The sequence below is a fragment of the Cnephaeus nilssonii genome (genome assembly GCF_951640355.1).
Source record: "Cnephaeus nilssonii genome assembly, chromosome: 5".
Taxonomy (NCBI): domain Eukaryota; kingdom Metazoa; phylum Chordata; class Mammalia; order Chiroptera; family Vespertilionidae; genus Cnephaeus; species Cnephaeus nilssonii.
This window is the reverse complement of record NC_137076.1, coordinates 34,093,119-34,105,677: the sequence shown is the minus strand read 5'-3', so window position 1 is coordinate 34,105,677 and position 12,559 is coordinate 34,093,119. Positions and strand designations below refer to the sequence as shown.

At 35.6% G+C, this 12,559-nt stretch overlaps 1 protein-coding gene across 9 annotated transcripts in view; it reads right to left on the bottom strand.

Annotated features, from left to right (window-relative positions):
* The window catches only part of HMBOX1 (homeobox containing 1), a 192,782-nt gene that overhangs the window by 99,862 nt on the left and 80,361 nt on the right, over positions 1 to 12,559 (bottom strand). For all 9 annotated transcript variants that reach the window (XM_079773342.1, XM_079773347.1, XM_079773345.1 and 6 more), the window contains one exon: positions 11,884 to 11,969. In XM_079773342.1, coding sequence (XP_079629468.1) covers positions 11,884 to 11,969 — 86 coding nt within the window. The remainder of the gene's footprint in view (positions 1 to 11,883; positions 11,970 to 12,559) is intronic.

Genomic DNA, 12,559 nt, shown 5'->3' with positions numbered 1-12,559 from the left:
GAAAAATGATTGCTGACCCAACATTAAGCAGTATAATGATTAACACTGATAATTAAAAAACTTCTACGGCATTTACAGTATGCCAAACACTTTATATAAACTAATTCATTTAATTTACTCAAGAACCCTGATAAGTAGTTTATATTATCCTCATTTCCAAAACAGGAAAGCGAGGCTTAAGACACCGAGTAACTTGCCGAAAATTACATAACTAGTAAGTGATAGAAATCACATTTTGAATGCTCAGTTATGCTCTTGATTACTACACTATACTGTCTCTATATACTAAAATGCTATGTCAAGAACAATAGCTTTGCAGCAAGAAAAACAGTAATTAGCTATGGGCAAATAGTTGAATCTCATTTAGTCTCAGTTTTCTCATCTATAACTGAGTAAGTTACCACTTGACTTTCAAATATATAAAACAGTTAGCACAGCAACTAGCACTTGGTAAGTGTTAAAATAAATTATAGCTAAAAATAAAAACCTTCCAAAAAGGGAGGCTTAGCTAACAAGGTACACAGGTTATCTACAACTCATTTAGAGGGCTATATGCTGTCCGGGTAGGTGTTTAGCACAATGATAAAGCTGAGGTACAGACTAAAAAAAAAAAAAAAAATAGTTTATTGTTCTTACTAAACATTATTATGCATGATAATAATTATTTTTAACACATTTCAAAAACACTTGGTATGCCCTAAAAAAAAATGAAGATAAGCTGGTAATAAATTTCCTTCAAAAATATTTGCAATACTTCCATGTCTCTGAATCCATTTTGTTCATCAGTTTATTTGGTTCATTACATTCCACATATAGGGAGATCATGTGATACCTGTCTTTCTCTGACTGGCTTATTTCGCTTAGCATAATACTCTCCAGATCCCTCCATGTTTACAGCTGCATAGTATTCCATTGTGCAAATGTACCTCATCTTTTTTATCCACTCATCTACTGATGGGTCAGAGGGAAGTGGGGTTCGGGGTGGGAAGAGATTAACCAAAGAACTTATATGCATAACCCATAAACACAGACAATGTACAGTAGGCCTGAAGGGGTTAAGTGGGGGGGGGAGGGGGGAGACAGCGAGGGTAAATGAGGGGAAAAAGGGGGACATCCGTAATATTTTCAACAATAAATGTAAATTTTAAAAAATAATAAATAAAACACCAAAAAATATTTAGCAATAGAAAGGCTTGGACACAATCAACAATCTTTATGTCAAAAACAGTGAAAGCAGAGAAACACATTTATGAAAATGACATTATAGTTCTTAAAATGTCTCAAAACATTACATAAAGATCACATTTAGAATGTTTCTAAAATCCTTTTCCTGTGTTTCTCATCAGAAACAATGACAATAAGCATGGGACAATGTTATATTGGACATTCATATTAAAATCAATGTATTCAAAACCAAGATGTTGTTCATGGATCTGCTTGGCAACAGGTTTAGAGATAGGTCACTCGGTATTTTAAAAACTACCACAGGAAGCAAAATCTCAAAGATCAAGTACTTGAAAACTATGTTTCTTCACTCAGGCATACTAGGGCACAAGGGAAAAGTTATTGCTGTATCGAAAGCAAATTCGGTTTGGTTTGTGGTTTGTAATCCTATTTTAGGCAATTGGTAAGAGAAGACTAATTTCTGCCAAGAGTAAAATCATGTAGAAAAGTGCTAGCATTTTGAGGTGGTAAAGACACAATAATCTCTACTCTTATATTTTGTCACCTCAGTACAGGATACAAGCCCCACAGGATTAGATCTACCTAGTAAGTCACGACCAAGTGTAAGATATTCTCTATAATAAAAAAAAAGCAGTCTCAAAATAAAGATATTTAAGGAAAAAATAATATCAATTCTACACCAATTCTTCTAGAAATACAAGAGAAGAGATGATTCAGTGGAGTTTTTCCCAGAATGCAAAGCTCATTTAACATTTAAAAATAAATCAATGTAATTCACCATATTAACAAGACTTAAAAAACAAAACCTGTGGTCATCTCAATAGATGAAGAAAAAAGTATTTGACCAAGTACAATATCCATTCATGATAAAAATTGTCAGAAACTAGAAATAGAAGGGAATGTCTCCTGAAGGGCATCTTGAAAAAGGACATCTATGAAAAACCTACAAAGATCCTACTTAATTGTAAAAGATTAAATATTTGCTCCCTAGGATTAGAAAAAAAGCAAGGATACCTGCTCTCATCATTATATTCACAGTGCTTGTCAGTAGAATAAGGCAAGAAAAATAAAAGACATACACAAGAAAAGAAGGAAATAGAATTATCTCTATTACAAAGAACATGACTGTCCATGTAGATAACCCTAAGAATTTATCAAAAAAGTTTCTAGAAATAAAAGAATTTAGCAAGGTTACAGAATAGAAGGTGACTTTACCAAAATCAATTATTCTATGACACAAAAAACAAACTGTAAATTGAAGTCAAAAACAGTATAATATAATAGTACAAAAAATATAAAATATTAAGAGATACATTCAAAATATGTGCAAGAGCCCGGTTGGCTTGGCTCAGTGGTTGAGCGTTGATCCATGAACCAGAAGGTCACAGTTTGATTCCCAGTCAAGGCACATGCCTGGGTTGCGGGCTTGATCCCCAGTATGGGGCATGCAGGAGGCAGCCGATCAATGATTCTCTCTCATCATTGATGTTTTTATCTCTCTCTCCCTCCCTCTCTGAAATCAATACAAATACATTTTAAAAAATACGTGCAAAACCTATACACTGAAAACTAAATAGAGAGATATACCATCTGTGTGGATAGGAACACTCACCATGATTAACATATCAATTCCTAACGCTAGATTGAGTTACATATTCAACATAATCCCAATCACAATCTCACTATAAATATGTTTTTTTGTAGAAATTGAGAAGTTGATTTTAAATGTATATCTTAATGCAAAAGACCTAGAATATCAACAGTGATCTTGAAAAAGAAAAGTTAAGAGGCATTATATTTTCTGATTTTAAGACTTACTATAAGTCTACAATAATTTACAGTTTGTATTGGTATAAGGATAGGCATAAAGACCAATGGAACACAGTAGAGAACCCAGAATACACCCACACATACATATTCAATTGATTTTTTATAAATGTGCCAATGCAATTGAATGGGAAAAGACCACTGCTGCCATTTCAACAAAGGGTGCTCCAACAATTGGACATCCACATGGAAAAAAATACGTCCTAACCTTTACCTCACACATATACAAAAATTAACTTGAAATGATTCACATACCTAAGTGTTTGGGCTGAAACTAGAAAATTTCTAAAAGAAAACTTAAAAATTCTTTGTTTAGGCAAATTTTCTTAGGACACATAAAGCATGAACCATAAAGAAAAAAAAAAAAAGATAGCCAAAACCGGTTTGGCTCAGTGGAGAGAGCGTCGGTCTGCGGACTGGAAGGTCCCAGGTTGGATTCCGGTCAAGGGCATGTACATTGGTTGCGGGCACATCCCCGGTGGGGGGTGTGCAGGAGGCAGCTGGTCAATGTCTCTCTCTCATCGATGTTTCTAGCTCTCTGTCCCTCTCCCTTCCTCTCTGTGAAAAATCAATAAAATATATTTTAAAAAAAAAGATAAATATAACTTTATCAAAATTAAAAACATTTGCTCTTTCAAAGACAATATTAAGAAAATAAAAATGCAAGCCTCAGACTAAGATATGTGTATATTAACATATTTAAGGATTTGTACCCAGAAAATACATACAACTCTTATAATCAATGATAAGTCAAACAACCTTATTAAAAAACAATGGGCAAAAGATTTAACAGGCATTTCACCTAAGAAAATACATGAACAGCAAATGAGCACGACAAGATGCTCAACATAATTAGTTATTAGAAAATTGCAAAATAAAACTAGAGTGAGATGCCATTACATATGCACTAAAATGGATAAACTTAAAGAAAAGTACAAATACCAAGGGCTGAAGAGAATACAAAGCAACAGAAATCTTGTATATTGCTGATGGGAATGAAAGTGGTATAGTCACTTTGGAAAATAGTTTCTTAGTTTCATAAATGTTAAACATATACTTACCAATAACTTCAAAATCTCACTCCTGGGTATGAGAAATGAAAACATATGTCTACACCAAAAGTGTAGGCAAATGTTCATACAGCTTAATTCATAATAGCTAAAACAATTCAAATGTCTCTCTAATGGATAAACAAATTTTGTTAGGTCCATTCAATGGACCAAAATTCAGCATTTAAAAGTTTCAAACCACTGATACATGTAACAACACTAATGAATCTCAAAGCATCATGCTATGTGAAAAAAGTTAGACACAAAAGAATATATATGTATGATTCCAGTCACATGGCATTCTAGAAAATGCATACTATACTGACAGAATGCAAATCAGTGGTTAACAGTGGAGAGAGGAATTTGACTGCAAAGAGGCATAAGGAAACTTGTTGAAATACTGAAAATTTTCTGTATCTTGATTTTGGTAATGGTCATACCATTGTATAAATTTGATACAACCCTGAGACCTCTACTCTTATGCAACTTTTATTTCAATAAAGGTGATTAAAAACAAAGACACATTTCCCCTGCCTATCTCAAGTTAATTCTGTAAGGATCAAATGCTATAGCTTAATTTATCTGAAGCTGACACAGGCTGATATTAAAAGCTTTCTTGTTTCAAAAAAGTCTAGGGCTCTCAGATATCAAGGCCCTCAAGCTTGATTAGTTCGGTGAGTTCAAGCTTCAGTTCCTTATCTAACTAAAGTTAGTTACTACATATTACTAAATCTAGTACATCTTCCTGACAAAACAAGTATTTGTAGAAACAAATGTCAAATTCTTTAAGATCTATCTCTGAGTAAATTCCAAGTTAGCAGGATTAATTCCTTAATGCATAAAAGACCGTATCTTTAGTTTATAAAAAATGGTATTTATTCCCTTGAAAGCCTTCTTCTGCAGGAAATTATTTATAAGATTGTCTGATGACTCACATGGACTACAGCTGAACTTTAGATTTTGCTATTTTATCAGACATAAATAACTTCTTTCTACCATTTATCCCTGTCCTGTTATTTTTTTTTAATATAAGAAAATCTCTTATATAAAAGGTCTGTGGCTGTCACGCCATCACAACCAAATGAGCAGTGGCTCTCCCGGCGGGCGGGGCGGGGCACAAGCTACTAGCGGTGGAAAGCTACGAGAGGAGGAGGGCAGGGCAGCGAGCTACTAGCAGTGATGGGCAGGACGGCCAGCTGAGGCAAGCGGAAGCGAGCTACTGGTGCATGATTTTGTGCGCACTGGGCCTCTAGTATTTCATAAAACTGTAAAAGGAATATTAAACTTTAAGTACAGACTTCTCTCCACAATCTTAGGAAACAAAAATAAAAATTACTGAAGGGGGGGAAAGCACATCTGTGCTTAACCTCTAAAAGTCACTTTTGTCAAAGCTTATCCTATCTAATAATAGGGTAACATGTAAATTACCATCATTCCACTACGCCCACGATTGGGCGGCAGGAGGCTGGGGGGTGGGACTCGGGGTGGCCTATCCGGCCATTGAGAGGCATGGATCTGCTGCCACTGAGGAGGGCTACCCTGATGTTGAAAGGCGCAGGGGGCGGGACTCCCGCCCCCTGTGCCTCTCAACGGCCAAATCCGCGGCCGCTGAGGGGGCCTGCCGCGGACACCCAGCTGCGCCTCTCAACAGCAGGGTAGCCAGGTGTCAGCAGCAGCCCCCCTCAGCGGCCATTGAGAGGCGCAGGGGGCGGGAGTCCCACCCCCTGCACCTCTCAACAGCAGGGTAGCCCCCCTCAGCGGCCGCGGACCATCAAAAGTGGGGGAGCTGGGTGCCTGTCTGCTCCGGCACCAGCGGACAGGCACCCAGCTCCACCGCGAAAAGCGAAAGCGTGTAGGGGACCCTACACGTGCATGATTCAATCATGCACTGGGCCTCTAGTGGTAGAATAAAAAAGTTTAAATTACATTTTATACTTTAAATACATGTGAGCCCTGCCAGTGTGGTTCAGTGTTTGAGCATCAAGTGGACACCCATGAACCAAGAGGTCAACTTGTTCCATGCCTGGTCAAGGCACATGCCAGGGTTGCAGGCTTGATCCCCAGCAGGGGGCGTGCAGGAGGCAGCTGATTGCTGATGCTTCTCTCTCATCAACATTTCTATCTCTCTCCCTTCCTCTCTAAAAATCAAAAACATATTTAAATACAGGTGAAAGAGAAATCTGTTTTATTCTTGAAAACCAATCTTCATAACTTTTACACTAAAAATGTACATCTCAAATCCTTTACACTGCATTTGAGATGATGAAAGCCCTGGTAAAACAATGAATTTCAAGAACTGTAGAAAAATTCTAACAAAAAGTACACTCTGAAATGATTTTTACTTTGATTTTTCATTGATCCATCACCAAAGTGAGAAAATACGGGTATTCAGATTTAGAGGCTGGATGTTTTTCTATCGGAAAAAAAAAAAAAGTAACTTTATGTGTTGTGCTTATAAGAAAATAGTTTTCTGACAAATTGCAGAAGATAGAAAAAGTGAAATAAAAAGTAAGACATTTTGAACCACGGAACACCATCTGTTCTTATTCTCCAAAGGTTGCAAAACAAGAGACAATTCTAAAATGTTTCTGAAAAAAACGTTTATATTGTTGGTAATTGAAGTCCATTCAAAGATTTGAAAAGAAGTTTTCTCCTAACAGAAACAAAAATTCTAAACCTTTCCAATTTGGAGATAAAACTTATAACTCACATAAAAAGATCTACCCATTTTGTAGCCTTCAAATTGGAGATCTATATAAAACTAATAAATCACTAGGTAGGAATTGAAAAAATCTTGTTAAATGAGCACAATTATATTTGGTTGTATTATAGGAGGACAATTCCATAGTCTGTAATTTATGACCTACCAACATTGCTTTTTTAATGTAAATATAAATTCTACTTGTTTACAGTAACTTTATTCATAATTGCCAAAACCTGGAAGCAACCAAGATGACCTTCAGCAGGTGAATGGATAAACTGTGGTATATACAGACAATGAAATATTATTTAGCACTAAAAAGAAATGAACCACCAAGACATTAAGGAACCTTAAATGCACATTCCTAAGTGAATAAATTTCTTGTTTATATTATAGAAATCTTCTGAATCTATAAAAAGAAGCCAACCTGTATATACAGTATGAAGCCAAAAGACTACATACTGTATAACATTCTTGAAAAGGCAAATCTATGGAGACAGTAAAAAGATCAATGCTTGCTGTGGGTTGCGGGGGGGGGGGGGGGGGGGGTAGGGGGGAGGTAGGGAGGAACAGGAGCACCAAGGATTTTTAGGTAGTGAAACTATAGTATCATCTTGTGATATTATGAATTATGAATAGTTGTTATTGTACACTTTTCAACATCCCTTTAAATGTACAAATCCAGTTATACTTAAACTATGGACTTCAGGTGATAATGATGTGTCAATGTAGGTTCACAGATTATAACAAAGGTACCACTGTGGTGCCATATGCTGATAATAAGGGAGATTGGACATGTGTGGGGACAGGATATATGGGAACTCTCTGTACTTTCACTCACTTTTACTGTGAACCTAAAACTGCTCTAAAAAAATAAATTCTATTTTTAAAAAAGGTTTAGTAACACTTTAGTTAGTTTTCAATATCTGTTCTGAAATTGTCTTCTTAGGGAAAGGAACGATATATACCCACATCTATAAAGAAATTATTATAATTAAATTGACTATGTAGTGTTTTTATCCTTCATTTTAAAGATAATTGAAAAAGGGAAGTAGTCTAAGTATAGCTAGAACATTGCTAAAGCTCGTTCAGAGCTTCTATTTATATAAAGTCTTACATTTGGGAATGAGTCACTAGATACAGTTATGATGCACACTTGTTAAATGTACTCAACAGTTTAAGAACAGAGTAGAATTTGACAATTAGAAAAGATACTAATAAATATTGGGTCAAAGCCCCTTGTCCTGTAAGTAAGGAGACTGAGACAGAGAATTGCAGCTTCGCCCTGGTCCCAGGCTGTTTCATGGCAGGGAACAAGTTTAATGGCTGCTTCTCCATTACAAGAAGACAAAGTTGTGATAAAGTTCTTAAAATTCTGAGATGCTATTTTTTTCTTCTTCCGTTTATTTATTTCTTTAAAAGGACATGAATCCAATTAGTATATTTCTTTGGCTGATAAGCCTCACTCAAGCTCTGCCCATTTACTCATTTATTCTGCCCACTTGGTTTTTCCCAGAGGTTATTTAAAAAGAAAATCATGTTCTAAGAATGCAAACAGCCTGAAAGTGAATATAAAACACACGTTTATTACTAAGTGAAGGCCCCCCATCACTGTTAGTGAAAATTTAGACTCGTGTTCAACCTTTTAGAGGCAAAAAATCCACCGTTGGTGGGAGCAGCTATGACTCTGTGAAAGAAGCTACAAATAACATGCTGGGAAATTCAGCAGGCACTGCTATTATATCCTGTTTATACTGTCATTTTTCCTATCAGTAGGATATTATTTATACAGACCCCACCCATGAACTTCTTGTTTATCTTATTATAGATATCCTCTGAATCTATAAAAAGAAGTCTCTGCATTTGTTTCTGGAAAAAGCACATGTTATAATTTTGCACCTCACTACACTTTTTAATTTAGCATTTTCTTTGTTGTGTATCACTTTTTCTCCTTTTAATCTCAGAGTTGACTTATTTCATACATTAGAGTTGAACTTTACTGACTTTAAGAGATTCCATTACAGGACAGAGATTCTAGACAACCACATCCTTAACATTATTTTGGGGTAGATTCTAGCACGTAGATTCTTCTAATATACACTTGACTAATTTGTTTAAAGACAGAAAAATGTACCTATGTACTGACCAAGTACCCTAGTGAGCCAATTACAAGGGCAAGATCTCAATTACTCCATCTCTCTTCTTGAATGAAATTCCTGTCCCTGAGTTTAGCCTGATGATTGATGGACTGGATGAAAATGTAGCACAATAAATACATGAGGAATACATGAATTCAGTAAGTTGATCATAGGACAATTAACCACCTGGTTATGAATCATCTTCATTCCCTGGCCTTATGTAAATAATTGAAATAGATAAAAGAAAACTGTGAGTTCCTTAAGGGCAGAATTCATGCAGTATTTGTTGAACAAATAATTATTTCTGGAGAGGGAACATCACTGGACAAAATTATACTGGATACATTTTCACATGTACAGCTGTGTTAGCTTCACGAATTCTTCTTTACCCTATAAGGCAGCACTATTGGCAGCTTGGTAAACGTAGCATCTTCAGAGAGCATATAGGTAGGCTCTTTGGGGGATGTGTAAGAAATATCACTGCTTTTAAAGAACATTACTCTAAAATGTATAACTGAAATGAGGTTTAGTATCTCAGGGTGGTGAACTAAGTCTAATTAATTTCAGAATAAAGAGAGCTCCATGTGGGCCAAAGTAACCAAAGGAGACAGAATGAAGATAGCAACTAAGGTAAGCTTGATAAACAGCAATTGATAAGGCTGAGGTGAGAAGGTGGAAGGTATCCTACACTCCACCAATGATCTGAGAGCATCTAGGTAAGCAAAATTCTGGAAATGGCAAGTAGTTAATTCAGCTAGGGAGTATAATGAATAGAAGATGGCACTAAAAAGAAGGCTGGAGTCAAATTATAAGGAGTTTCATTTTCAGTCAATAGAGAACCATGAAAGATATCTGATCAAGAAAAAATGAACTCAAGCTTTCAAATTATGAACAAAGAGGAGGAAGAATAAGTTGGGGTGAGGCGGAAATGGGGAAAGAAGATTTTAACAGTACCAGATCCTATAATTACAGTAGCCAAAGAAAGGTCCAAGTGATATAACAGATAATAAATGTGTAAAACCATTATCACTTTTTGCTTTCATAAACAGGAGATGGCATCATGATGACTACTACTGAGTGGGGCATTGCTAAACAATGCCAATCCATTGAAGTTAATGTCAGGAAAGCTTACCAATCTCCTAAAATAGTACTTCTCCAACCCAAATCACCTGCAGATCTGGTTAAAATGTAAATTCTGATTCATGTTTCGGGTGATGCTCTCTAACTTTACATTTCTAACAAGCTCTCAATACTGCTGTTCCATAGACTACATTTTGAGTAGCAAGATGCTAAAACATCTTTCAGTTTCCCTTTCCAAAAAGCCAATATTTGATATACTATGTTTAATTCATTATAGTTTATCTAATGCTTTTACATATGCCTAGGAAATTCCTGTTAAAGGTATTTTATTATAATTTGCATCCATGCTGTATTGGTTTCAAAAGCTACTATTTTGAAAGTCCAAGATAATTCAAGATTCAGTGTATTCAAGATACTCAGAAATATTTCTGCCTGAACAAAATCAACATTATATAATGCTGTTCTATAACACTATATTTTTGTTATTCTGGCAAACCAGAAGATTCTATTGCCTCTAATCTTGGGGCTGAAGTAAAAGCCCTGAAAGACAGTACTCTATCTTTTCATAGTGCACAGCAGTGGACTTTGGTAAAACCCACTGAACTTGCCCTTACTGGGCCCTTATCACCACTTCTTAATCTTTGAAAACAAGGGTAACAATTTATTTTAAATATCCTACTGAAAAACACCTGAAGATTGCAAAAATTAAATTCACACATCATCCTGCTATTTAAGATTTCTGTACAAAAAGATATGCCTTGAACTAAAGTGTTTTTTTCTACCATAAACAGTATCACTTATAAAGCTATATTACTAATGTAATATATTACACATGCATACACACAGACACACACACCTGTATTAAGATTGGCTGATCTTAGGTTAGATTCTTGGGACAAAATTTAAGACTTCTGAAATCTCAAGTTTCATTTTTAACCAAATTAATGGTCAATAACATCCTTTTAGGTAAATTGTCTTCAATATGTATCAATGTCTAGAGAATATACATAATATCTTAAAATTAGAAGGTACTGTTGAAGATCAGATCCAATTATTTCATTATAGTGGGGAAGAAACTAAGGCACAAAGGCTAAAAGGGCCAAAGTCATGTAGCTGCTACTGGCATGTTAAAAAAAGAAGGGGACAAACAAATTACTTTTCACATCTATCAATGTACAATGCATAACCGTGTATTAATGACAGAATGTAGTTAAAAGAATTTCTGGTTACTCTAATGACTAAGGCATAGTTGGGTTTTATAAATCACTGATATTGAAGAAAGAAACAATACATTCCAACAGAGAAAAAGACATGCTGCCCAAATTTAATAACTATAAAAAATGCAATCTGAATAGAGAATGACACATATACACCACATACTTGGGATGGGGCTGCGGTGGGTGGGTAATGGGATGGGATATAAAAAACAAAGAGAAGACACTGGTAACTCTTATCTTCTCAGTAATGGGTTGAGAAAAGCTTTCACATACAGAAAAGTGGTTTAAAAAACACAATAATTTCTTAATTGGTAAAATTGAGGATTAGATTTGGAGGACTGCAAAGCTTTTAAATATATGAAATGGAGGTAGCAGTTGGATGTGCATGTGTCATGAGCTCTGTCACAGTTACAAGAAAACCAGAGAACCCTTTTTTAGCCAATAAAGTAGGGAATTTTGTGCTTTTTAGAAATGCTATTAAAATTTACTAGCACACATTAAAAAAAAATTCACTGGAGAAGTTCCATGATATCAGAGACAATGGGTTTTAAATCACCGGCATACATTATTATGCCTAAATTGACAGATCTGCACTGCAATGCAGAAATGTGAGCAATAACCCAACATCTGCATCAGCAGGCAGAGACTAGACATGATTCCAGAATAAAGGGCTCTTCAGCTCTTACCTGTTACCTGTGCAACAACTGCTTGGGAAATCCTCCGATTGGCAAGAAAGGCTTTGATTTCCTCTTTTATCACACTGCTGTCCCTCCTAACAAAAACAGAAGACAAGACCAACAATGTATGTTGAAGGTAGAAATCCTCATCTTTGCTAAGAAAGGTGAAGCAGAGAGGTGGGGAGAACATAGAGAGAAAGGACACAAAAATAAAGGTAAAGAACAAGCCTGTATGAAACATGAAATTAAAAGAAACCAAGAAACACCAAATATTCAAGTCCTAAAACACCACACCATCAGACGGACGCTTTAGTGAATGCCACAGTAGATACGAGTTTCATACCAGAGGATGGCTAATCTTATGCTGTGAATAATTCACAATAGGAACAAGGCTGCCACATGGTATATATTAAGTTTCATTACTGTGGGATGAATACATCTTACACAGACAGAAATCCTAGAAAAATAAAAAGCAACAAGGACAAAAGTCAGTTGTGAGTAGATTGTGGTTCCCATGTTAACTTGCAACTGCATAAATAAGGTGCAGTTCATTTAAAAATTTTTGTTAAAGAATAGAAATCATCATCATTCCCACAATTGCTAAAATATTAGCCACTTTAAGAAAGGCTTTGCCTTTTAATTTGCCTTCTTTTCCTGTATAAAAAAAAAATTTAAGTGGGGTTAC